This window comes from Periplaneta americana, chromosome 13 (assembly GCF_040183065.1).
Source record: "Periplaneta americana isolate PAMFEO1 chromosome 13, P.americana_PAMFEO1_priV1, whole genome shotgun sequence".
Lineage (NCBI taxonomy): Eukaryota > Metazoa > Arthropoda > Insecta > Blattodea > Blattidae > Periplaneta > Periplaneta americana.
This window is the reverse complement of record NC_091129.1, coordinates 146,986,674-147,011,545: the sequence shown is the minus strand read 5'-3', so window position 1 is coordinate 147,011,545 and position 24,872 is coordinate 146,986,674. Positions and strand designations below refer to the sequence as shown.

General features: G+C 36.6%; 1 protein-coding gene across 1 annotated transcript; it reads left to right on the top strand.

The window, feature by feature from the left end:
- Positions 1-287: 287 nt before the first annotated feature.
- On the top strand, positions 288-23,779 carry Arp8 (Actin-related protein 8). Its single transcript, XM_069844422.1, has 12 exons — positions 288-503; positions 1,273-1,440; positions 2,484-2,690; positions 4,860-5,033; positions 5,493-5,603; positions 6,539-6,655; positions 8,921-9,073; positions 9,515-9,589; positions 13,929-14,075; positions 16,531-16,777; positions 21,193-21,321; positions 23,075-23,779. The coding sequence occupies exons 1-12, from the start codon at positions 474-476 to the stop codon at positions 23,245-23,247; spliced, it is 1,731 nt and encodes a 576-aa protein (XP_069700523.1). The 5' UTR covers positions 288-473; the 3' UTR covers positions 23,248-23,779.
- The last annotated feature ends 1,093 nt before the right edge of the window (positions 23,780-24,872 follow it).

Below are 24,872 nucleotides of genomic sequence, written 5' to 3'. Positions count from 1 at the left end.
TGCTCCCTCGTTCCATATTAAAAACATGATGTATAAAGTTCGTGTTTACTACAGTTGAACCAAAGGTTTAATTGCATTATGGGATAATTTCCTAGAATTCGTCACTCATATATATATATCATTTTTGCCTATGGATTTCTGTGTACCAAATAGATTTATTAATTAGCTTAGCTTTCTGCCCAAGGACAAGCCATTCCGCCTTCCAGATTCACATCAGGTTTTATGGCATAAGGATCAAAATATTCTCTACGACACGGTTGGAATCAGAGTAGCCGTGCGCAGGAAGTAAACATTCAAACGTGAAGTACAGGCTTTGGGAAATAATCAGTTTGGTAGTTACGAAATAGTGATATATTTTATATTTATTATATAACGAATACTAGACTTAATAATTGGAACATAATGATTTATGTCATTTCTGTAGTTTACATTAGAACAGTTTCGTAGCATTATTAGTGATAGTGATTGTTAATATGCCAACTTTTCAAGAGTCATGTGCAGAGGTATGTAATCCTAACCAAGATTGACAGTGAAGCAAAAATTATTGAATCTTCGATCTCGTTACGCACCACATATGGGACTGATGTCTGATTTGTGTTGCGTTGCTTCATGATGAATCAATGAAACTGAGAGATAGTGTGCAATTTTACAAACATACATATACCGGTATCTGGAAAATAAGTTTTCCAAAGATTGAAGATCAGTGACGGGTTAGGTTTGGTGGAAAAATCTGAAAGACTGGTGCAGCTAAGTTCTTACGAGATGTCGAATGCGCAAAGAGGGAGTGGGCGACAAGAAATAGGTACATATCTACATTTACCCTGCATCGAAGAAAGGAGTGATTTCGTGTGAAAATGTCTGAGAAAATCACCTGTCAGGTGTATGAGAAACGAAGGTATTGGAACGGGTTTATAGCTTTCGCAGTAATTATATTGTGTCTTTAGAGTGTTGTGCTAGAATTTTGAGGTTATTTTCAATTATTTAGGCCTAACTATGTTTTCTTCTCTCGTATGTTGTGTGCAGCGGGTTCAAAGATCCAGCCATTTTGAGTTTCTTTCAATTATTTAAATACGGGGTTTTCTCTTGTATGTTGTATGTAACGGGATCGAAGATTCGCTCAAAAAGCGAAATTTAATGAGTTAATATAATCTTACTCCAACATTTTTGAATTTTTAATTTCACGCTGATATTTCTTGTAGCAAATTCAAGCACAGACAATAATTGTCATCCATCCTTTTTGAATTTTTAATTTCACGCTGATATTTCTTGTAGCAAATCCAAGCACAGACTATAATTGTCATCCATCCTGGTTCACTGTACCTTCGTATTGGTCGTGCTTCTGACTTGAACCCTCATACATTGCTTCACGTTGTTGCTAGAAGAAGATTGCCAGGAGGAGCCATTCATCATGATACTTTTCTACCTCCTCAGGTCGCAAAGGTAGGTAACAAGACCATCTCTGTATTTATACTTTTAATTTTACTAGTAATTTTTTTGTATTCACTGCGGGCTAAAGCAGGGAGATGCACTATCACCTTTACTTTTTAACTTCGCTCTTGAATATGCCATTAGGAAAGTTCAGGATAACACAGAGGGTTTGGAATTGAACGGGTTACATCAGCTTCTTGTCTATGCAGATGACGTGAATATGTTAGGAGAAAATCCACAAACGATTAGGGAAAACGCGGAAATTCTACTTGAAGCAAGTAAAGAGATAGGGTTGGAAGTAAATCCCTAAGTATATGATTATGTCTCGTGATCAGAATATTGCACGAAATGGAACTATAAAAGTTGGAGATTTATCCTTCGAAGAGGTGGAAAAATTCAAATATCTTGGAGCAACAGTAACAAATATAAATGAAACTCGGGAGGAAATTAAACGCAGAATAAATATGGGAAATGCGTGTTATTATTCGGTTGAGAAGCTTTTGTCATCTAGTCTGCTGTCAAAAAATCTGAAAGTTAGAATTTATAAAACAGTTATATTACCGGTTGTTCTGTATGGCTGTAAAACTTGGACTCTCACTTTGAGAGAGGAACAGAGATTGAGGGTGTTTGAGAATAAGGTTCTTAGGAAAATATTTGGGGCTAAAAGGGATGACGTTACAGGAGAATGGAGAAAGTTACACAATGCAGAGCTGCACGCATTGTATCCTTCACTTGACATAATTAGGAACATTAAATCCAGACGTTTGAGATGGGCAGGGCATGTAGCACGTATGGACGAATCCAGAAATGCATATAGAGTGTTAGTTGGGAGGCCAGAGGGGAAAAGACCTTTGGGGAGGCCGAGACATAGATGGGAAGATAATATTAAAATGGATTTGAGGGAGGTGGGACTGGATTAATCTCGCTCAGGATAGGGACCGATGACGGGCTTATGTGAGGGCGGCAATGAACCTTCGGGTTCCTTAAAAGCCAGTAAGTAAGTAAGTAATTTTTTTTTGTAGTTCTTTGTATTTTAAATATTTAACTACTTTCAGACAAAAGAATTGGTCCAAGAAATGGAAGATTCTCGACTTCAAGTGTCACACACATTGCAGTCATGCTTACAGTCTGATGGACGAAGACGATATGCAACACCACCACAGCAAATTGCTGCATTTAACAGACGTTCAAATCCTGAAGTTATAGGTAGTTCAGGAGGGGAATGGATCAAACCAGAAGGGGATGTTGTTGTGGGTGATGAGGTGAGAAATACATTTATTGTATTTATTATTATGTTGTAAAAGAAGAACTGAGGCTAAAAGAAGTAGAATATGACTAGAGATGAGTTAAATTAGCCCTGAGCATTTTACCTCCATTTGTCTTACCTCCAGTACTTTTATGATTGGTTGTTCTGTATGGTTGTGAAACTTGGACTCTCACTTTTGAGCGAGGGACAGAGGCTAAGATGCTTAGGAAAATATTTGGGGCTAAGAGGGGTGAAGTTACAGGAGAATGGAGAATGTTACACAATGCAGAACTGTATGCATTGTATTCTTCACTTGACTTAATTAGAAACATTAAATCCAGACGTTTGAGATGTGCAGGGCATGTAGCACGTATGAACGAATTCAGAAATGCATTTAGAGTGTTAGTTGGGAGGCCGGAGGGGAAAAGACCTTTGGGGAGACCGAGAACGTAGATGGATTTGAGGGAGGTGGAATATAATGGGAAGGACTGGATTGATCTTGCTTAAAATAGGGACCGATGGCGGGCTTATGTAAGGGCAGCAATGAACCTCTGGGTTCTCTAAAAGCATTTGTAAGTAAGTTGTAAGTACTTTTGTAAATGTTCTCTGCTACGAATATTCATAGTGTAAAAAAAGTCTGGAGTAACTTCGTAATTTTAAGTTTTGCTATGAAATGTTATAGGCCTACAAAATTTGTTGGAAATAAATAAATATTAAAAGCCTAGCCATATTTTAAACAAAAAAAAAAAAAAATTGTTTAGGTATACAGTTTGTGACAGATACATATTTTTAAAAATATTTACGTACATTTATGGAATCTGCATTGAGTTTTATGTATGTGAATATAAACATTTCATTCATGTTACTGAATACTTTGTTAAATATTAATCGAATTTCTTTGAACATCCTTAAACCTTACATAATAAGTGCATTTATGTAGAGTTTGCCATGAAAACAGACAAGTCCACACCTGTGGAGTAATGGCTAGCACGTCTGGCCGCGAAACCAGGTGGCCCGGGTTCGATTCCCGGTCGGGGAAAGTTACCTGGTTGAGGTTTTTTCCGGAGTTTTTCCTCAACCCAATATGAGCAAATGCTGGGTAACTTTCGGTGCTGGATGGACCCCGGACTCATTTCACCGTCATTATCACCTTCATATCATTCAGACGCTAAATAACCTGAGATGTTGATACAGCATCGTAAAATAGCCTACTAAAAAAAAACAGACAAAGACTAATAACATGAACGAAAAATATCACTAAAAGAAATCAGTAATGATTTTTTCATTCCTGAGCTGAAAATCATTCATGTTTCTCCACATTATTAAAGGGAAAAGAATGGAAGCTCTAATGATGATTGGTTGTGGGGACAGATGATAAATCAACAAGAGGTAAGTATGTGAGTTGAGCTCTGGCCAGTCATGCTGACCAATATGCAAAGAGTCCAACCATTTGGTGAAATTCGTGATTTCGAACTTTGAACTTAACTTATACAAACAAACAAGGTATATTTTAAGTAATAATAATAATAATAATAATAATAATAATAATAATAATAATATTTATTAATACTATACACTTGAGCTACATTAGGCATTGCAGCCCGAAAGAGCAGAAGCTCGTGCTCGGGCGCAGTTCAGATCAGTTATACAAAATATATCACAAAATTACGAGAGTTCATTGAGCACAATCACATTAATAAATGGTAAAATACATACAGCATGTAATATGTCTATATACAAATAGAAAATAAAGAAGTACATGAATATTAGAGTAACAATTTTTAACTCAATTAGCTTAAACAATTAAATAATTAATCTGATTTGTTTCTTAAATCTATGTGTGTTAAGTGTACTTAGCTCAGGGTAAGCTCTAATTAATGTATTATATATTTTGGGTCCAAAATTTCTGCTGTGTTTTAATCCAGCAGTTGTGTGGCATTTGGGAGTATTTAGAAAGAAACTGTAGTTTTGTCTCGTCTGGTATTCATGAGGATCAAATTTAAATTTATTGTGGTTTTTATGGAAGTAAATCAGCAATTTTTGTTTATAAATTTGTTCTAGATTTGATACGCCAAATTCCTGAAAAATTAATTTTGTTGGGTATTATCTGAACTATGTTTCACTACAAACACATTTTCAGAAAGCTTTCATTTGTCATAGCTGTGTGTTCCTTTGTTTATTGCAGGTATTATACCTGAATGCTGGACAGGACTTCAACATTCATTTCCCCTACCGGCGTGGAGATCTCTATGTTCATTCAGGACCAGGTGGATCACTTACAGCAGTTCTAGCAAACTTGGAAACAATATGGACTTGGGCTATCAGATATCGGCTTGAAATCCCACTTAGAGATTTACGAGTTAGTAGACGTAATGTAATTCGCAAATGTTGTAAATATTTCAGGCAAATATTTTTGTCTTTTTTTTTTTTTTTTTTTTTTTTAAGTAAGAAATTCACTATATCAGCATGCACAATAATACTATAAATTTAAAATAAAATTTAACAAATGAAAGTTCAAATTCTTTGTTTGCTATTTTTACTACTTAATTATCAGGTCGAAATTGATTACATTTTAATCTTGTATTAAACTGTCATATCTGATTTGATTGGTAGTACATGACTACATACGATTTTGTGTGTGCGTGTGTTATAATTAACATTTACATTAATCATTAATGATATTATATTACTTTAATTTATCTGTAGGCCTATTGCTCATTGTGCTCATTTGTTTAATAACATATTTCCAGATAAAATATTTTAAGTTTTAGCATCCATTGGATTGTTATAAAAATAAATTAATGTTTATCTCTTTCAGCATTACAGAGCTGTCTTGGTTGTGCCAGATATTTATAATCGCCAATACTTAAAAGAGCTCACGACTCTTTTGCTATGTAAAATTGGCTTCGGAGGATGTTTTCTTCTTCAGGTAAAATAAATATGACTAAGTGGAAATTTCTAGCGAGATGGACTTCTTCTTCTTCGTTACCGTTGTCATCAACTGAGGCGTTCAGAAGTCAACGTGATTAACTCCACTTTTGGTTATTTCAGAGTTTCTAAGTTGGCAATGTATTAAATTGACCATATTTGAGGAGCATCGTTTCAAAACGTATTATGTGCAACTTAAAATTTTTTTACATGAATGACGAAAAACTGAATCACTCATGAACTGGACAAGTTTTAAAAACACTACACAAAACCATTTTTAAGTACTAGTTTCACATTTTACAAATATGACGACTTGGAACGATCAGACTTCACAGCATGAAAGATAAATAAATAGAAAGTCAGAAATTTAATTTCATCCACTGGTGCACTTAATACGTTTTGAAACGATGCTCCTCATTTTCAGTGGTCAATGTGATTAACTCCATAGTTCAGTAAAAAGCCCACAGAATGTAATATTCTTCTTGACTACAACACAGAACCAAATAGGTATATTTAACTTTAATCTTGAATATCTCAAAATCTTTGGAAAAGGAGTTAATCATGTTGACTTCTGAACGCCTCAACTTTTAAAAACTTGCGAACAGTGTAACATATTTGTATATATGTAATTGTCAGAATTCATTTTCTTTCAAATGTTTAGTGATAGTACGAGATGCCATTTGTTCCACTGATATAATTATTGTCTCTGTCTAACCATTTGACGTATCCACATATTAATTTTCTTATCTAAATTTGTATATGCTGATCTTTTTCTAAATTCACTGTTAAGAGAATTCCGTTGTTGTGACTTGAGTCAGTCTTGTATCTAGTAGTAATATTATTATGATCACAATTTACCGTCATATTAATTGTTGTAACTCCATCCCAATTAGATTCTGACGCTAGTTATGATTTATACTAATTGCATATTTTTAGGATCATGTTGCTGCTACTTTTGGAGCTGGTCTTGGTTATGCGTGTGTTGTGGACGTAGGTGATCAAAAAACATCTGTGTCCTGTGTTGAAGATGGCATCTCACATCGTAATACAAGGGTAACATCAAACTCTCATTCTTTTTCTTGTAGTACAACAAATACAAACAACAGAAGTACGCCAGAAATATAATTCAAACATATGATTTCAAAATTTCCATAGAAAAGAACGAAAATAATTTCTAATGCGATGTAAATAATTTTATCAATGAAGGCAATTGCATGTATTTTGTATGGGAATGAAACAGAGAGTGATGAGCGTAGATTACAAGCTAACAAAATCAGGTACCGGTATTTAAAATATACACTGGAAGTTATAAAAAATGACAGTCTGAGAATTCAATATGTATGATCACAGTGATACTATTTTTAAATATTTTGTTTGAATTATAAAATTCATGGTTACAAAAAGCACTGACTAGACGTATGCAAACAATGAAATAAAATGAAATTATGGTTTATTTAACGACGTTCGCAACTGCCAAGGTTATATCAGCATCACCGGTGCACACTTATATGCCATCGAGGTGGTCCAGGATTGAACCGGCAACCTAGGGCCAGAAGGTCATCTGCGAACAATGAATATAGAACTACATCTGAAGTGGATTCTTATGTATAGTGCAAAAGAAAAGGAAATTTGGAACAATCAAAGAAGAGATGACTTGGAAAATTTCAGTTGCTAAGAACTTCAGACTCTATTGCTTGAAGATAATGATATTATTATTATTATTATTATTATTATTATTATTATTATTATTATTATTATTATTATTCATATTTTTCTCAAATAAGGTCAGTTTCTGTTAGATGCGTTTCCAATTCACTGTGGGCTGAAGCAAGGAGATGCACTATCACCTTTACTTTTTAACTTTGCTCTAGAGTATGCCATTAGGAAAGTCCAAGATAACAGAGAGGGTTTGAAATTGAACGGGTTACATCAGCTTCTTGTCTATGCGGATGATGTGAATATGTTAGGAGAAAATCCACAAACGATTAGGGAAAACACGGAAATTTTACTGGAAGCAAGTAAAGAGATAGGTTTGGAAGTAAATCCCGAAAAGACAAAGTATATGATTATGTCTCGTGACGAGAATATTGTACGAAATGGAAATATAAAAATTGGAAATTTATCTTTTGAAGAGGTGGAGAAATTCAAATATCTGGGAGCAACAGTAACAAATATAAATGATACTCGGGAAGAAATTAAACACAGAATAAATATGGGAAATGCCTGTTATTATTCGGTTGAGAAACTTTTATCATCTAGTCTGCTGTCAAAAAATCTGAAAGTTAGAATTTATAAAACAGTTATATTACCGGTTGTTCTTTATGGTTGTGAAACTTGGACTCTCACTTTGAGAGAGGAACATAGGTTAAGGGTGTTTGAGAATAAGGTGCTTAGGAAAATATTTGGGGCTAAGAGGGATGAACTTACAGGAGAATGGAGAAAGTTACACAACGCAGAACTGCACGCATTGTATTCCTCACCTGACATAATTAGGAACATTAAATCCAGACGTTTGAGATGGGCAGGGCATGTAGCACGTATGGGCGAATCCAGAAATGCATATAGAGTGTTAGCTGGGAGGCCGGAGGGAAAAAGACCTTTGGGGAGGCCGAGACGTAGATGGGAAGATAATATTAAAATGGATTTGATGGAGGTAAGATATGATGATAGAAACTGGATTAATCTTGCTCAGGATAGGGATCAGTGGGGGCTTATGTGAGGGCGGCAATGAACCTCCGGATTCCTTAAAAGCCAGTAAGTAAGTAAGTATATTTTTCTCGTCTTTTGCGCACTTTTCATTCGTAATTTCATGTCCATTTTTTGACAGTCATTATTAATACGGATATTATTTTACTACAAATGTCGACCTGGTTGGTGACTTGGTATAGTGCTGGCCTTCTATGCCCAAGGTTGCGGGTTCGAGCCCAGGCCAGGTCGATGGCATTTAAGTGTGCTTAAATGCGACAGGCTCATGTCAGTAGATTTACTGGCATGTAAAAGAACTCCTGCGGGACAAAATTCCGGCACATCCAGCGATGCTGATATAACCTCTGCAGTTGCGAGAATCATTAAATAAAACATAGCATTTAACATTACTACAAATCATACCATGTCCAGAGATTTACGTTTATTGCTATGTTTCTTCTTCCAGAAGTGTACTTTATTCTTAAAATATTTTCCGAACAAAAATAGCTAGGTATATAGATAACATCAGATAAAGGTGAGTTTGTCATCCTGACATTTGATGTGGAAAAATTGTAAAAAAAAATTAATTTAAAATTGTACTATATATTTTTAAAATCAGAACTTTTGTTTAAGGTACGTATGGAATATGGTGGTGGTGACATCACTCAAACCTTCTTTTGGCTCCTTCAGAAATGTGCATTTCCATACAAAACATGCGACCCAGACAACAAATTGGACTCCATGTTACTCAAATCTCTGAAGGAGAGTTTTTGTCATGTGAACTTGGTGAGTATGAATTCCGTGTTTCTTGTTAGACCATTTTAGTTTATCGATAAATATTCTTTGTAGGTGGGAGAACTGTTAGGGAAAGGGTTAGAGTGTCAATTTTCCACTTCATAATCTCACCACAGCCCAGAAAGGAAGTAGTGATGCTCTCAGGCAGTATTGTAATATTACCATTGACATAAAAATGCTAATACTTCATATTATTTGTCCAGCCACTTGTGCTGACGATGTTCGTGAGAGAGAATTGCTGTAGTTTGCATACAGTAAATAGCTGTTACAAAATAAAAGGTTCTGCTGTCATTTTAATTTCGTATAATGTCAATCATGTTGATGATGATGATGATGATTATGAGGATGATGATGATGATTATTATTATTATTATTATTATTATTATTATTATTATTATTATTATTATATCTGTGTATATTTTTCTTTTCTAGGACATATGTGGTTCACAAGAAAAAACATTTGTAGTTCGTCAGCCAAAAACTGAAATACTTAAGCATACTCTACAGGTAATTTTATCTATGCTTATATAAATATTTGTAGTTACAGAGTTAGCATTAATTTTGTATGCAAGTAGAACACTAGATATATCTTTTGATTAAATTCAGTAGTGGTAATAATCGCTAACACAATGCCATCGATTTTGCAAAAACAGATTTTCATCTTAAGTGCCAAGTATGCCAAATGATTGCAGTGATTCTGATCAATAAATGAATGTGTACTGAACACGGTTAAGATGGAATATGAAATTTAGTATATACTGGGTATATGCGTTAATATCTACGGTGCAATACATTGTGCAACTATTTGTTGCATGAATAATTTCGAGGGAAAAATTGTTCCGGAGCCGGGTATCGAACCCGGGACCTTTGGTTTAACGTACCAACGCGTTGGTACGTTAAACCAAAGGTCCCGGGTTCGATACCCGGCTCCGGAACAATTTTTCCCTCGAAATTATTCAAATCAACTTTACAGGGAGTTATACCTGAAATCTTGATTTGCATAATACACGTCACTGTTCGTTAACAGAAAACCACAATTTAAGTCATACGGAGTTAGTGTGCACTTGAAGTTGGTTGCTTGACGGTTGTCAGCCCACTTTGAGGTCTGTGGATATAGAGGGAAAAATTGGATCGGTGTCGGTTAGAGTTCCCGAGTAGCTCAGTGGTAGAGCGTTGGTACGTTAAACCAAAGGTCCCGGGTTCGATACCCGGCTCCGGAACAATTTTTCCCTCGAAATTATTCAAATCAACTTTACAGGGAGTTATACCTGAAATCTTGATTTGCATAATACACGTCACTGTTCGTTAACAGAAAACCACAATTTAAGTCACACGGAGTTAGTGTGCACTTGAAGTTGGTTGCTTGACGGTTGTCAGCCCACTTTGAGGTCTGTGGATATAGAGGGAAAAATTGGATCGGTGTCGGTTAGAGTTCCCGAGTAGCTCAGTGGTAGAGCGTTGGTACGTTAAACCAAAGGTCCCGGGTTCGATACCCGGCTCCGGAACAATTTTTCCCTCGAAATTATTCAAATCAACTTTACAGGGAGTTATACCTGAAATCTTGATTTGCATAATACACGTCACTGTTCGTTAACAGAAAACCACAATTTAAGTCACACAGAGTTAGTGTGCACTCGAAGTTGGTTGCTTGACGGTTGTCAGCCTACTTTGAGGTCTGTGGATATAGAGGGAAAAATTGGATCGGTGTCGGTTAGAGTTCCCGAGTAGCTCAGTGGTAGAGCGTTGGTACGTTAAACCAAAGGTCCCGGGTTCGATACCTGGCTCCGGAACAATTTTTCCCTCGAAATTATTCAAATCAACTTTACAGGGAGTTATACCTGAAATCTTGATTTGTATTTGTTGCATGTTAGTCATCAATTCTGCAAACTGATTTAAATGTGGCAGAGCCTGGAAGACAACAGCACTACAGATTACAGACATGGGTTCTTATTAAAAAATGGTCTACTTACACTCATGTGTGTTCATCTGGATTTATTTTTTATCGTAGTTTTTCAATATGTCTATACGTTGCTTAAGCTGCAATAAAGGAATTATATTATTTTATTTTTAACTAGCCGTACCCGTGCACTCCGCTGCACCTGTTAGAAATAAATATAAAGTAATTACATAATTAAAATAGGACGTTTGATCCAGGGAACAACTTTTACAACAGCGCAAGATAATCTGCTTCGCTCATTACCCAATTTTTTTGCATTGCATTTATTGCATGTATATTTTATGTATTTTAACACGATTCAATTGAGCATAGTTAAAATTTGAATTATAAAATAATGGATTGCTAAGCTAACGTACTATTACTGCATACTAAATCAATACACTCTCGTTGTTCGTTAATTCTCTGAGATTAAAATGAGTGTGCATAAGAAGCTATTTTAATCTTACCTGTCCTCGATTCACTCAAACGTTACTGTAATAACATTATAGCATTATGTCCATCTAGAGAAACTACACTTCCCAATGGTGAAATAATAATTAATTATACAAATCGGTTAATTTAGCTTCTGACATTACTTCATACAAACACAGAAACATTCTCTGTAGGCTATGTTTAATATCTTTCGATTGTTGATGTCCAAGGCCCCTGTTTCGATTGTTGTTGTCCAAGGCCCCTTATAGACGAAGTCATTTCTTCTTAATTCATTGCACCATCTTAGATGGCGTTATATTAATTTTAAAACTCATTTATCTCATTAAATATCAGTCCTATCAAAATTTTGTAAAGATTAAAACGTATCGGAAATCATTTTTAAAGAAACTTTTGTTACGTAACATTTTTCACAGAAATCAATAATAAGCGAGATACTTACTTACTTACTTACAAATGGCTTTTAAGGAACCCGAAGGTTCATTGCCGCCCTCACATAAGCCCGCCATCGGTCCCTATCCTGTGCAAGATTAAGCCAGTCTCTATCATCATATCCCACCTCCCTCAAATCCATTTTAATATTATCCTCCCATCTACGTCTCGGCCTCCCTAAAGGTCTTTTTCCCTCCGGTCTCCCAACTAACACTCTATATGCATTTCTGGATTCGCCCATACGTGCTACATGCCCTGCCCATCTCAAACGTCTGGATTTCAAGTTCCTAATTATGTCAGGTGAAGAATACAATGTGTGCAGTTCTGTGTTGTGTAACTTTCTCCATTCTCCTGTAACTTCATCCCGCTTAGCCCCAAATATTTTCCTAAGCACCTTATTCTCAAACACCCTGAACCTATGTTCCTCTCTCAGAGTGACAGTCCAAGTTTCACAACCATACAGAAGAACCGGTAATATAACTGTTTTATAAATTCTAACTTTCAGATTTTTGGACAGCAGACTGGATGATAAGAGCTTCTCAACCGAATAATAACACGCATTTCCCATATTTATTCTGCGTTTAATTTCCTCCCGAGTGTCATTTATATTTGTTACTGTTGCTCCAAGATATTTGAATTTTTCCACCTCTTCGAAGGATAAATCTCCAATATTTATATTTCCATTTCGTACAATATTCTGGTCACGAGACATAATCATATACTTTGTCTTTTCGGGATTTACTTCCAAACCGATCGCTTTACTTGCTTCAAGTAAAATTTCCGTGTTTTCCCTAACCGTTTGTGTATTTTCTCCTAACATATTCACGTCATCCGCATAGACAAGAAGCTGATGTAGCCCGTTCAATTCCAAACCCTGCCTGTTATCCTGAACTTTCCTAATGGCATATTCTATAGCGAAGTTAAAAAGTAAAGGTGATAGTGCATCTCCCTAATAAGCGAGATATTTCGATTTATTTAATTCAGGCCCCCTTATAACCCCCCTTTTAAATAAAGTATTTTGAATGCCATATAGCCTAAAATCTAAGTTACAACGAACTTAATTTATATTCCAATTTTCATATAAATCGGTTCAGCCATTATCGCGTGAAAAGGTAACAAACATACAGACAGACATACAAACAAAAATTTCAAACATGCGATTTTCGGTTTCAGGGTGGTTAATTATATATGTTAGGACCAATTATTTTTGGAAAATCGAAAATTACCAGAAAAATTTCGGCTACAGATTTATTATTAGTATAGATTTTCAAATGGCAGGTACAGTTATACCACAGTCTATAGTCCCGTCACTCTTATTTCCGGCAGCCAATCACGTTGCAGGTCGGCTACATTTAAATGTGGGTATCTTGTGATTCGCTGATGATGACGTTATGCATTTCCTAGGGCTCCATAAATACTTAATATAATCGCCCGCCATTTTGGCTCTTTTGTTGGCGTTCGCAGAAAGCACACGAGGACGTTATTTGCTGATCAATTATTTGCTGAATTACAGTGCGTTTGATTTATTATCATAGGAGCTACGACATGATAATGTTTAATGGTGTGGCAAATAGATTCCTTGTCTGGTAGCTCGGCAACGAAAGAACAAAAATGGCGAACGATACTACCTACCTAGGCTTTATAGAGCCTTCACTTCCTAAGACGTAAGCAAAGAGGAGGAGTCACGCCAGGAATAACAGCGTCGCGATTATAGTATATACAGTCAAGAAGCTCAATACTTAGGGAATATGCACTCATAGATAGTTGCTAACCACTAGGATCGCTACTATCGCCTCATCACAGACAATGCAAAATAGTACCGGCACAGTCTATTGTTCCTAGTACCCTCAACAACTCAAGCTTCGTGACTGTGATTATACTTTCTCCTTTTGTACTGTGTTATAAGCAAATGCAGTGTAGAGTAGGATATATCTCTGGACTCTTTCAGACTGGTACTTTCATTTTGCCAAAGACCTTGTTAGTGTGTAAGTGCATTAATAACACATTGTATCTTTTGTATCACCTCAGGTTGGAGATGAAGGCATTGTGGCACCATTGAGTCTCTTCCAACCCGAGCTCTTTGGAGTAACAGGACCCAAAGTAGTGCACATTCAGCAGAGAGCTACTGGTGACCCTGAAGATCCACATGACGATAATTATCTCCGAGAAACCAGTGTTAGTTACATTCTGCATTATATTCAGCAGGGGCGTATTTTGCGGGCTACCGGTGGTAGCCCAAGGAAATTACAAAAGAAAAAGTTCATAATATAACATAATGTAATAATTTTGTATTATTAGTTTTACCATAGTAATTAAAATTAAAGTAATTGTTAGATATATTTTGTGTAATAATAGGGTCAGCGGTAGCCAAAACCCTTTAACCAGTATACGCCACTGATATTCAGGGACTTAATATGATACAGTATACTAGTCGACAGGATGTAGGGCCTTAGCGAAAGTCATACACACAACTGAGGCAGGAAGGGGAAGTAAAATAAATCATTGGCATAAAATTAGTTTGTTCATTGGTTACTAATACTCTTGGAATTGGAGGATTTCCATTTTCCTTCTGGCCTCCCAGTAACACTGTCTAACAAGCTGCTATGCTAGTTCTCCAATGTAACAAAATATATATCAGATTTTATTTAATTTTTCTACATTTGGCAGTACTAGATTCATCTAAGCAGAAATAATGTAACTTTTGAAACAAATCTCTAATAGAATTGCCAGCTATGATAATCTCTATTGACACGTAGTGTATTTTAGATAATTTTTTATTAAATTCCATTTTGAAAAAAATCTCTTTTGGGATATTGTAAGAAGAATTCGTACAATTCTTAATGTTACATATGCTGCTGCCATGGCGCTACAGCCCAATTTGAGCCTTGGCCTCCTCAATGCGTCTGTTCCAATATTCTCTATCTCTGGCCTTCATTTTCCATGCCCTTATCCCTAGAACATTCACGGCGTCCTTTCTGACTTCATACCCCCACCTTTTCCTGGGCTTTCCAACTATTCTTTTCCCATGCATTTGTTGGGTGAAGGACCTTCTTGCTATCCATTCTCACTACATGTCCTGCCCACTGTAATCTTCTAAATTTAATAAATCTGGATACTTCCATATCTTTATATAACTGATATAACTCATAATTATATCTTATTCTCCATCCTTTCTCATCTTGGACTGAGCCAAAAATCCGTAATGTTACATATACTTAGACTAAATTATTACCTATTGTATGTTTTAATGTTTTATAAATATCTGAATTTGGAAATTTAGTCCTTGTACATATTCTTAGATCCTTAAACAATATTCAGTATTATGTCAGTTGGACATATCGTATTGCATAAAAAGCTCTTGCTGTAACTTGCAAAACTGTAGTACCAGTAATTCATCATTACTGTAGGTGATGTATTTTTCGCACTTTTCTGGGGGGGAAATCCGTTCTGAAGTAGGGGTGCGTAAATTACGCGAGGAAATAAAAAATGACATGACATTATGAAAAAAAAAAAGCATTTTATTTCCTAAAAACGAATAAGAAAACATCAGTGTTAGGTTCTACTGTAATTTTTCGTATTTCTAAATATATTTCTTTAAATTCATTTTAGTATGACTGCCAATAAATGGCATTGTACTTTTCTGTTTTAACTAACTAGTTAAAATGAAAGTAAAAAGAAAATTTAAATAGGGAGGCAAAGAGTAATTGGGATTTCCTGGTCTCGGGTCAAAAACCCTGATATAACTGATATTTAATCCTTGCGGTGAATTTCGGTGAAGTCCGGAGGGCCTAATTAGTCAAATCGACTCACCTCGCCTCCACGCTGAGGCTCCCTGAGATATTTTTAAATGTGAAAGCGAGAGTGGTGTGAGGAAAGTAACTGGAAGCTAACACATTTACCTTTCCCAAGAAAAAGTGAGGAAACAAAGAGGAAGGCAGAAAATAGGAAAAATTGGAGAAAGCTGGGTTTGCAGTGAAAGACCTGGGCAGAACACTGAATGAATGAAATGAAATAGGAATTTAAACATTTGGGTGTGAAAATAATGCAGCGGAAAAAATGAAGTCCAAAATTGATGTTTAAAAAATTGGGGGTGCGAAAATTACGCGAGTAAATAGGTAAATCAATAAAAACCTTTTAAAATTTCAATTTTCGAGCAGTTAAATCACTATGCCTGAAATATTTTCAAATTGGCCATTTTACATAGATTTCAAGAAAAATATTGCTTAAATATTGGGAACCACCAGCGTGGCTCAGTCGGTTAAGGTGCTTACCTGCCGATCTGAAGTTGCCCTCGGGCGTGGGTTCGATTCCCGTTTGGGCTGATTACCTGTTTGGGTTTATTTCCGAAGTTTTTCCCAACCTAAGGTGAATGCCAGGTAATCTATGGCGAATCCTCAGCCTCATCTCGCCAAATACCATCTTGCTATCACCAATCTCATCGACGTTAAGTGACATAGTAGTTGATACAGCATCGTTAAGTAACCAACTAAAAAAAAAATTGGGAAATATAACTTTCGAGAATCATAACTGGCATGGGTCCTTAAGCCATGCATCCTCGTCAGTTCTGAGGTATATCTACTAACAGCATTCTTGTTGAAGACAATTAGCCATGTTGTATTTATCCTTGCAGCGTCGTGGCATGAAGGAGTCATTAGAACCCCTTGCAGGAGGTTTATCTGGAGGTGACCTGGATGGTTTAGCTCCTGGCTTGGACTGCAGCGGAGGTGTAGGGCCCGGGGAGGAAGACATTGTAGTGGATGCTATTGATTCTGCTGCCCCTGCTGGTGTTAGGGATGTGGAAGCAAAAGAGTTTGTGCTGGGTCCTGCACAAGCTTTGGGACTGGATCAGGCTGTGTTGCAGAGCATAGACAGATGTCGTAAGTACCACAGCCGTAAATAACAGACTTAATATTATTTCAATATTATATTCAGTTCCATGGGTAGATATTACTGTGTTTATGTACGTTCTGTAATTTGTGTCTGCATAAGAAAATCTAAATGATAGTGTGAATCAGTGGCAGTTCCTTGGGGGAGGGAAGGGAGGAACGTCCTCCTCACATTTTCTTCTTTTGAAAGTAAATACCAAATAAAATATGTGCCTTGAAATTCGAGGTAGATTAGATAATTTTTAAGTTCACAGCTATAAGAAAAACGACACGCGCTCATGTGCTGTAGAAAACTGTGAGAAAGATGCGAGATTTTCTGTGTGGAGGAAAGGCACTCCATTCCTCCTCTACTGCAGTTAACACACATAGACAACAACACACTAGCGACCAGAGAAAGAAGCAGAGTTCTGAAAGCAAGTAAATGAATGGAGAGGGAGGAGATCCTCCTCTGGATCAGTCATGGGCGGGAAATAGAAACCGACTGGTCGTGCAGCAAGCTCGCTACCGCTGCCACCTAACGGTGTTGCATTCAACCGGACTATAACACATCTAGGAGGAGACACAACAAAAACAGTTTTAACGCAACGGTATGAAAGACACCATGTAAACTTTTTTTTTAATTATAAATCAAAAATATTATTCATTGCACTTTATATAGGCTACTATTCATGGTTTGAAACTTTCGTGGATATTTGAAAGTTAAAGTCGGGTTTATGTAAAACAAAGAGGAAGTAGTTCTACTTAGTTGACCCCTGAAATTCACATCTATTCATTGTTTACTAGACAGGGCAACAGCCAAGTTGTCAGTTTTGTACAAATATATTTGAAACTGAAAGTAGGTACTCCAAACTACATTTTTAACATAAAAAATTAATCAGCCACCGACAGCTTTGAACAATATTGATAGTATGACTTTACAAGAACTGACATTCTTCAAAAGCATATGATACTGAACTTGTAAAATGTTGTTGTTGTTGTTTTCTAATGCCAGGCGTTTGACAATAAAGTCATTTAACCTCTTGCACTCCAATATTTTTCAAAGATATTATCATGACCAGCCAATGAAGCACAGATTTTGAGGTGTTCCAAATCCATTTCACTTGTGAAATGTACATGTGGCAACACAGACCAGGTGGGTGGGTGCAGTGTTCTCGCTTTCCTCAGATTATTTCCCATTCCCATTTCGGTAAAACTGTTCCGGTTACGAGTTAGTAGCTAGTCTCTTCCAACACGTGTGATGCTGTAGTGTGCTCGAAAAATGCTACGAGGTTGTGAATTTCCTCGTAATTGTTAATTTGCGCAATTATTCAACAATGAATGGAAGTGAAAACATAATATATTTTGGACAATTTAGGAAACTCAGTTTACAAGAAAGATTATTGCTATACAGAAGGGAAGGCCAACCCCAACACTACCTCGTATTACATGTATGCATGTAGGCTAATTTGTAGCATGTTTTATTCAAGAAGGTGTCATTTCGTGCTGTTAACTTTTTTCCTCCGCTTAAGAAATATGCAGGAGCCGCCACTGGTGTGAATTGTACATGTTCAGTATAAAGTTAAACAATAAGAAGATATTTATAGCCATTTTGTAAAGCAGTTTCACTTTTTAGCATCATGTTTGTGTTTTAGAATTGAAGCGTCGGCTGGAACAACATTATAAGTTACATTTGGTAAAATTTACAGGAGCTGCAAAAAATGTGTACACGTACAACGTTATTCTTATAGGGTAGCAAACTTTTGAGTGGACAAATTTCACGTACTGCAGTGCTGAACAGTTGCAAGCCAAAGAGTATAGCAAGGTAACATGACATACAACATTATTACATGGAAACACCCCGAATGAAAATCTTGTAACTTAAAATGTGGTTCCAGCCGACACTTCAATTATTGCATTTAGTAAAAAGCTATCTGCATGTTTTTCATCCCTGCTAACTTAATTGAGTTGGAGATGCAGAGAATGCAAAAACCATGAAAATATTGCTTATGACATAAATTGGTCTAATACCATAAGATTCTTTCATATGCCATAAGCTTAGCACAACATATGACTTTTTAGTCCTACCTTCTTTCTGGAAGAAGCCACAATCACATTGTATATGCTAGGGGGTGAAACTATTCCGGGAGTTAACAAATATAAATACCTAGGAATAACTTTTGGCAGTGATCTCGACTAGGGAGAACATGTTACTGACACAGCGGGAAAAGCATGGAGAGCATTACACTTTGTGATGAGGGTACTAAGAAAAGGCTCTGATAAATACAAAGAGATTGCATATAAGTCACTAGTTCGTCCTGTAATGGAATATGGTGCTGTATTATGGGATCCTTACAGATTAGAACAGATTGGAAAAGATTAAAAAAACAGGCTAAGCGTTGTCGTAATAATTCAACATTAAAATGGGACACACTCATGGACAGGAGAATGCGGATTTGATTATACACAGTGTTGAAAACATACAGAGGTGAGCCTGCCTGGAGAGAAATAAAAAATAGGTTGGAACCGCCAAATTACTCTTCAAGGAACGACCACTCATATAAATTGAGGCAAAGAAGACAGAGGACGGACACTGGAAAGTTTTCTTTTCTCAATCGTACTATCAGGGATTGGAATGCTTTACCTGCAGACTTACTAAATACTTTACCAATAACCAAAAATGTATTTAAAAATAAGCTTAAGGACTTTACTAATAGACAATAATATATTATGCACACTATTTAAAGGATATAATTGAGGTTATGTTATTTGAAATGTTGTATCAGTGAAGAAGTGTGTTGTGTCAGTGAAGTGTGTAGTGTCAGTGAAGTGTGAAGTATTAGTGAAGTGTGTTTGTTTCAGTGAAGTTCTATAGTTTATAGTGGTAGTGCAAAGTATTTGAACAGTGAAATGTTTTAAAGTGTTAATGAAATCAGGATAGTATCAGTGAAACGTGTCATAGTTCCAGTGCAGTGAGTGAGTTGACAGTGAAATGAGTGTAGTGCTGAAAGGTACTTGTGCATGTATGAACATATCATATTCGTGAGTTTTAGTTCGAACTTTGGGTTAAGATACAAATTAGATTTACTTTTATTGTTATTATTATTATTTTAATATTATTAGTATTATTTATTATTATTAGTAGTATTATTATTAATTGTGCAGTATTTATTATTAATAGTTTGAACTTAGGGTTAAGATAAAATTAGATTTACTTTTGTTGTTAAACCAAACCCTTTAACTCTATTAAATATAGAATATAATCTAAATTTAACAGAAGAAATACTGAAATCAGAAGTAAACATTGAAATACTGAAACAATTGTCTTTAGAGACAATTAATATTAGGTACCCTCCACAAAACTGGCTTCATTTATACACCGACGGATCCTTGATCTCCAGAGAACAAGGTGCCGGTGCAGGTGTTCCGTGCTTTCTCTTCTCACTTTATAGATCTCTTGGATATGGAACAACAAGTTTTGATGGAGAAATCATTGCAATAAGTGAAAGTCTCAGGAATCTTCTATGCCATATCAATAAATTTAAGAATGCAGTTATATTGTCAGACTCCAAAGCAGCTATTCTATCAATAGTCTCTAAGCACACACCTTCATCTCAAACAGCAGAAATAACTAAAATGCTCTCTCAATTAATGTCACTTAATAAAAGAATTGTATTCCAATGGATACCATCCCATTGTTGAATCCTGGGAAACGAGAATGCGGATGCTTTAGCAAAGAAGGGCAGCACTGCTACTTACAGACCTGTTACTAAATCTACGTATTACTCTGTAAAAAGATTTATTAAATCTACATACTTAGACTTCAACAAACAAAATTTGAGAACACAATCCCAAAGGAAAAAATGGAACTCTCTGCATCAAAATCCACAGTTAATTCCCGATTTACCACGAAAATCGTCTGTAGCTGCATTTAGATTGGCAACAGGCCATGATTGTTTGGCCAAACACCTGCATAGAATTGGAATACATCAGTCCCCTAACTGCCCATTGTGCAACTCAAACCAAGAAATGGATTCGGAACACCTTAAAATCTGTGCTACAGTGGCTGGCCATGATAATATCTTTGAAAAATATTGGAGTGCAAGAGGTCAAATGACTTTATTGTCAAATGCCTGGCATTAGAAAACAACAACAACAACTTTTATTATTATTATTATTATTATTATTATTATTATTATTTTAATATTATTAGTATTCTTTATTATTAGTGCCAAAGCTGGGCAAGAAAATATAGTTTAACGTATGGGAAGAAAGTTTCTTGTCATATTTCATGACTATGTTTTTAATTAAGATTCTAGCTCTCCAAGAAAATAGACTAAGTTATGCCTCAAACATGTATGTAAGAAAAAATATATACATTTGATTTTACTGAAAATTCCTTCTTCTCTCTAAAATCTTTTTTATTTCAGCCACTGAAGATCTGAAAAGAAAGATGTATGGATGTATACTTGTAGTTGGTGGTGGAATGAAATTTGCTGGAATTGGAACGTGGCTTCAGAACAGGATCTCTCTTCAGATACCATATATGTACAGAGCAGGTGAGTCATTAGCAGGGAGGCACTTGAAAATAAGGTGTATGCGAAAAACCCACATACAATAAATGACCTTGAAGGCTATATAAGGGCTGAAATGGAGTCAGTCAGTGAAGCAGAACTTCTTAAAGTAATTAACAATTTCATAAGAAGGTGTCAATAGTGTGTAGCAGTTGGTGGGGGACATTGTCAACACCTACTTTGAGCTGGGTAAGTACAAATTTCGGAACAACTGGATAATACCCACGGCAGAGCAATGTCGATAGTCTATGTTACTCGCTGGCCACTAGTCACCAGGCCGTACCGAGCCGTGCCAAACAAAACACAATCGAAATGGTGGTAGTAAAATTCGCGACTATATTCTTAAATAATTCACTGCATTAGTCAAGACTTCTGGCTTCTGTTGCATTCAAACAATTATAATATACGATAATTTGGTCCAGGGAGCATCCTTTTTGATGCAAAGATAATTTGTTTGGCTTGTTTCTTAAATAAAATTACGAAATGGCGTTCCTGTGATTAACATTTAATAAAAAAAGAAATATAGCAAAACTGTTTTGTCTCGAGACTCTCATCTAAGTCACGTAATAGGTCACGTAATCTACTTCAATATTGTGAATTTTATTTCCACTCAACAACGGAATTTATTCGTCACAACAATAATTCCTTTATACAATTCGCCTTAAACGCTCTCGTCAACAATTGGATTTTCACTCAACACAGTATTCGTTATAGCACTCCACTGATGACAATGACAATTTACTTGGACTAGTACGAACAACAGTGAACTGTTAATCTTAACTAATATTTACAAAGCACTATTTACAAATCAGAACTATCAGTTCTCAGTTCACAGTTCTTCTATCTCAGTCACTCGAGTTCACAGTATCTCGAACCACAGACCTTCAGAGACAGTTCACTATACTCGAACTCAGGTCCCTCCAGCTGCGGTCCACTGCACTCGAACTCAGGCCTTCGGATGCTGACGCAGATGCGGACGCACACTCGAGTCGAACTCCGGCACACAAGTCTGGCTTGCTTGCTCTGGCTTACTCACTGACTGAATAACTGAAAACTCTGTCTCGTTCCTTCGCGTCCGTAATTTATAACCACAGCGACATAGCCTCGAAAGTTCGAATTCGCGATTCTTCCACTTCGACGGATTTCTCGGCCTCTCTAGGCAAGCAGAAGATGCGCACGCAAACTCCCTCACTGCGTAGGCCCTTTCCCCTCTCCGCCGCGCGCCGTCCCACAGTGCTCCGTGGAGCCGTGTCGGCTCACGCGCATTCTGCTCTCTTGCGGGACTCTGGTCGTGAGTTCGAATCTCACGTCGCTGTCACAATATATTTGCGCAAATATATCTTGTAGCTAACAGTGGTGCTATCTCTCAGTAATGTTCAGAACGAAGGAGGTAGAGAGAGAAAAGAAAAAAAATTTCTCCCTCCAACGACGCCACACACCAACGTCGTGTTCTTATGTTGGCAAGATTGTGTATTTACTTAAATTTGGTGCTAAACGTAACGGCACGGTTCAAAGATACCGTGGGAATTCTCCAGTTTAGCGCAAATTTTCTATACTAAATATTTCAGTGTCAGCAGACTGGGTGGCCGATTGGCTTCAGATAAGCTCCTAGCAGAGGGCAGAGGAAAATGAAAATCGCGCAGTTAAATAAAACAGTGTCACTGTATTTATAGCATTTGCACATAATAAATTATATTTTTTCTTGTATTTAAATGAGATACATGTTACTTGTTTGCAGAACAACTTGACATCATTACAACTCCAAAAGAAATGGATCCCCAAATGACAGCGTGGAAAGGTGCAGCAATAATGTCTTGTTTGGAATCAGCCCAAGAACTTTGGATATATCCTGTGGAGTGGGAAAAGATAGGTGTAAAAATTTTACGAGAAAGAGCTCCATTCATGTGGTGAGATAAAGTGTATTTAATTAAGAAATAAGTAGGCCTACACTTTAAGTGATTAAATTGGAAGGAAAGCTGGGATACGAAAGATATTCGTAGCTGTACAGTATGGCAAGTGCATCAGACCGCTATCTTATAGATTGTTAAAGAAACTGGCTAATATCCTAACAGGAGAAGAATAAGAAAAAAGTTCCCTAGTGTTCTACAAATATAGAATGAAAATTCTTTGTTTTTCTTCCAGGCTCTGAGTACATATCTTATTCTCGTGTTTGATAACATTAATTCATCTTGCTTCACGTGTTATGTCAAGTTGGGTAAGAGTGACACTGGAGTTAGGGAAACACGTGATGCCAAATATTGCTCCAGATTGAGATGGAATCTTATAAAAAGTAAAAAAAAAATACATTTATCTGTAATATAGCAGTTCTGTTACCTTGAAAATTGATTTAAACCTATGAATTGTGTATATTAGCAAAAGAAAATGCATTTTACTCACAGTTACAAGTTTGTAAAACATTCTTTGGACATACAAATCTGGCTTTCAGGTAGTAGCTCCCTGTAAAGCAGGTTTGAATAATTTCAAGGAAAAATTGTTCCGGAGCCGGGTACCGATCCCAGGACCCTTCGCTTAGCGCGCGAACGCTCTACCGACTGAGCTACCCCAGGAAGGTACTGGAGGTACGTTAACAGAAAGCCACAAATTAAGTCACACAGTATTGCGTGCACTCATAGTTGAGTTCTGGCATCTGGTCAGCTCATTTGAGTTGTGTGGATATAAAAGGAAAAATTGTGATGGTGTCGTGTATGGTTCCTGGGGTAGCCCAGTCGGTAGAGCATTCGCGCGTGCTAAGCGGGATCGATACCCAGCTCAGGAACAATTTTTCCTTGAAATTATTCAAACTCTTTGGACAACTGTAAATACTGAAATCTACAATAGTCCAAAGATTTCAGTGTCTACAGTAATCCAAAGATTGCCTAGCTCTCTTGATTTATAAAAATTAGTGTACTATATTTTTATAGTGCAGTGCATCTTCGCCATCATGCCCACGATGCTTGACCAACTTTGTGCCCGGTGGGAGGCCGCGCTTCTGCCGTTAAGACGACATGTATGCTGACGCAGCTCTAGTCAAGACCATTCCCATTCATATCAACACTGACGTCTATAAATAAACAGTTTATCTGTAACTTGGCCTCTGGCAGTACAGTATTTGTTTAGCTGAGATAGAGAATGATTGTTTCGTCATGGTAAACAGATATTCATTAAGGGAACATATTTATATATAGGGGAGAGTCGGGTAGTATCGGACATCGGGTAATATCGGACAGTGAGTTTCTTTCATCTACCACACGATGATAGTACCTGATTGACATGGTTACGTTTCTGTGATGTCACATAGAGAAACGTAACCATGTCATTCAGGTACTACCATATGGTGGTAGATGAAAGAAACGCACTGTCCAATATTACCCGATGTCCGATACTACCCGACTCTCCCCTACAACACGTACATAAAGAATAGAAAATCGTGTGCTTCAACGAGGCGAAAATTCAGACATAAATTTCCTGAAAGACCAGTACACTCTAGAAAAACGGTAAAAAAAAAAAGGTAAAGGTATCCCCGTCACATGCCATGA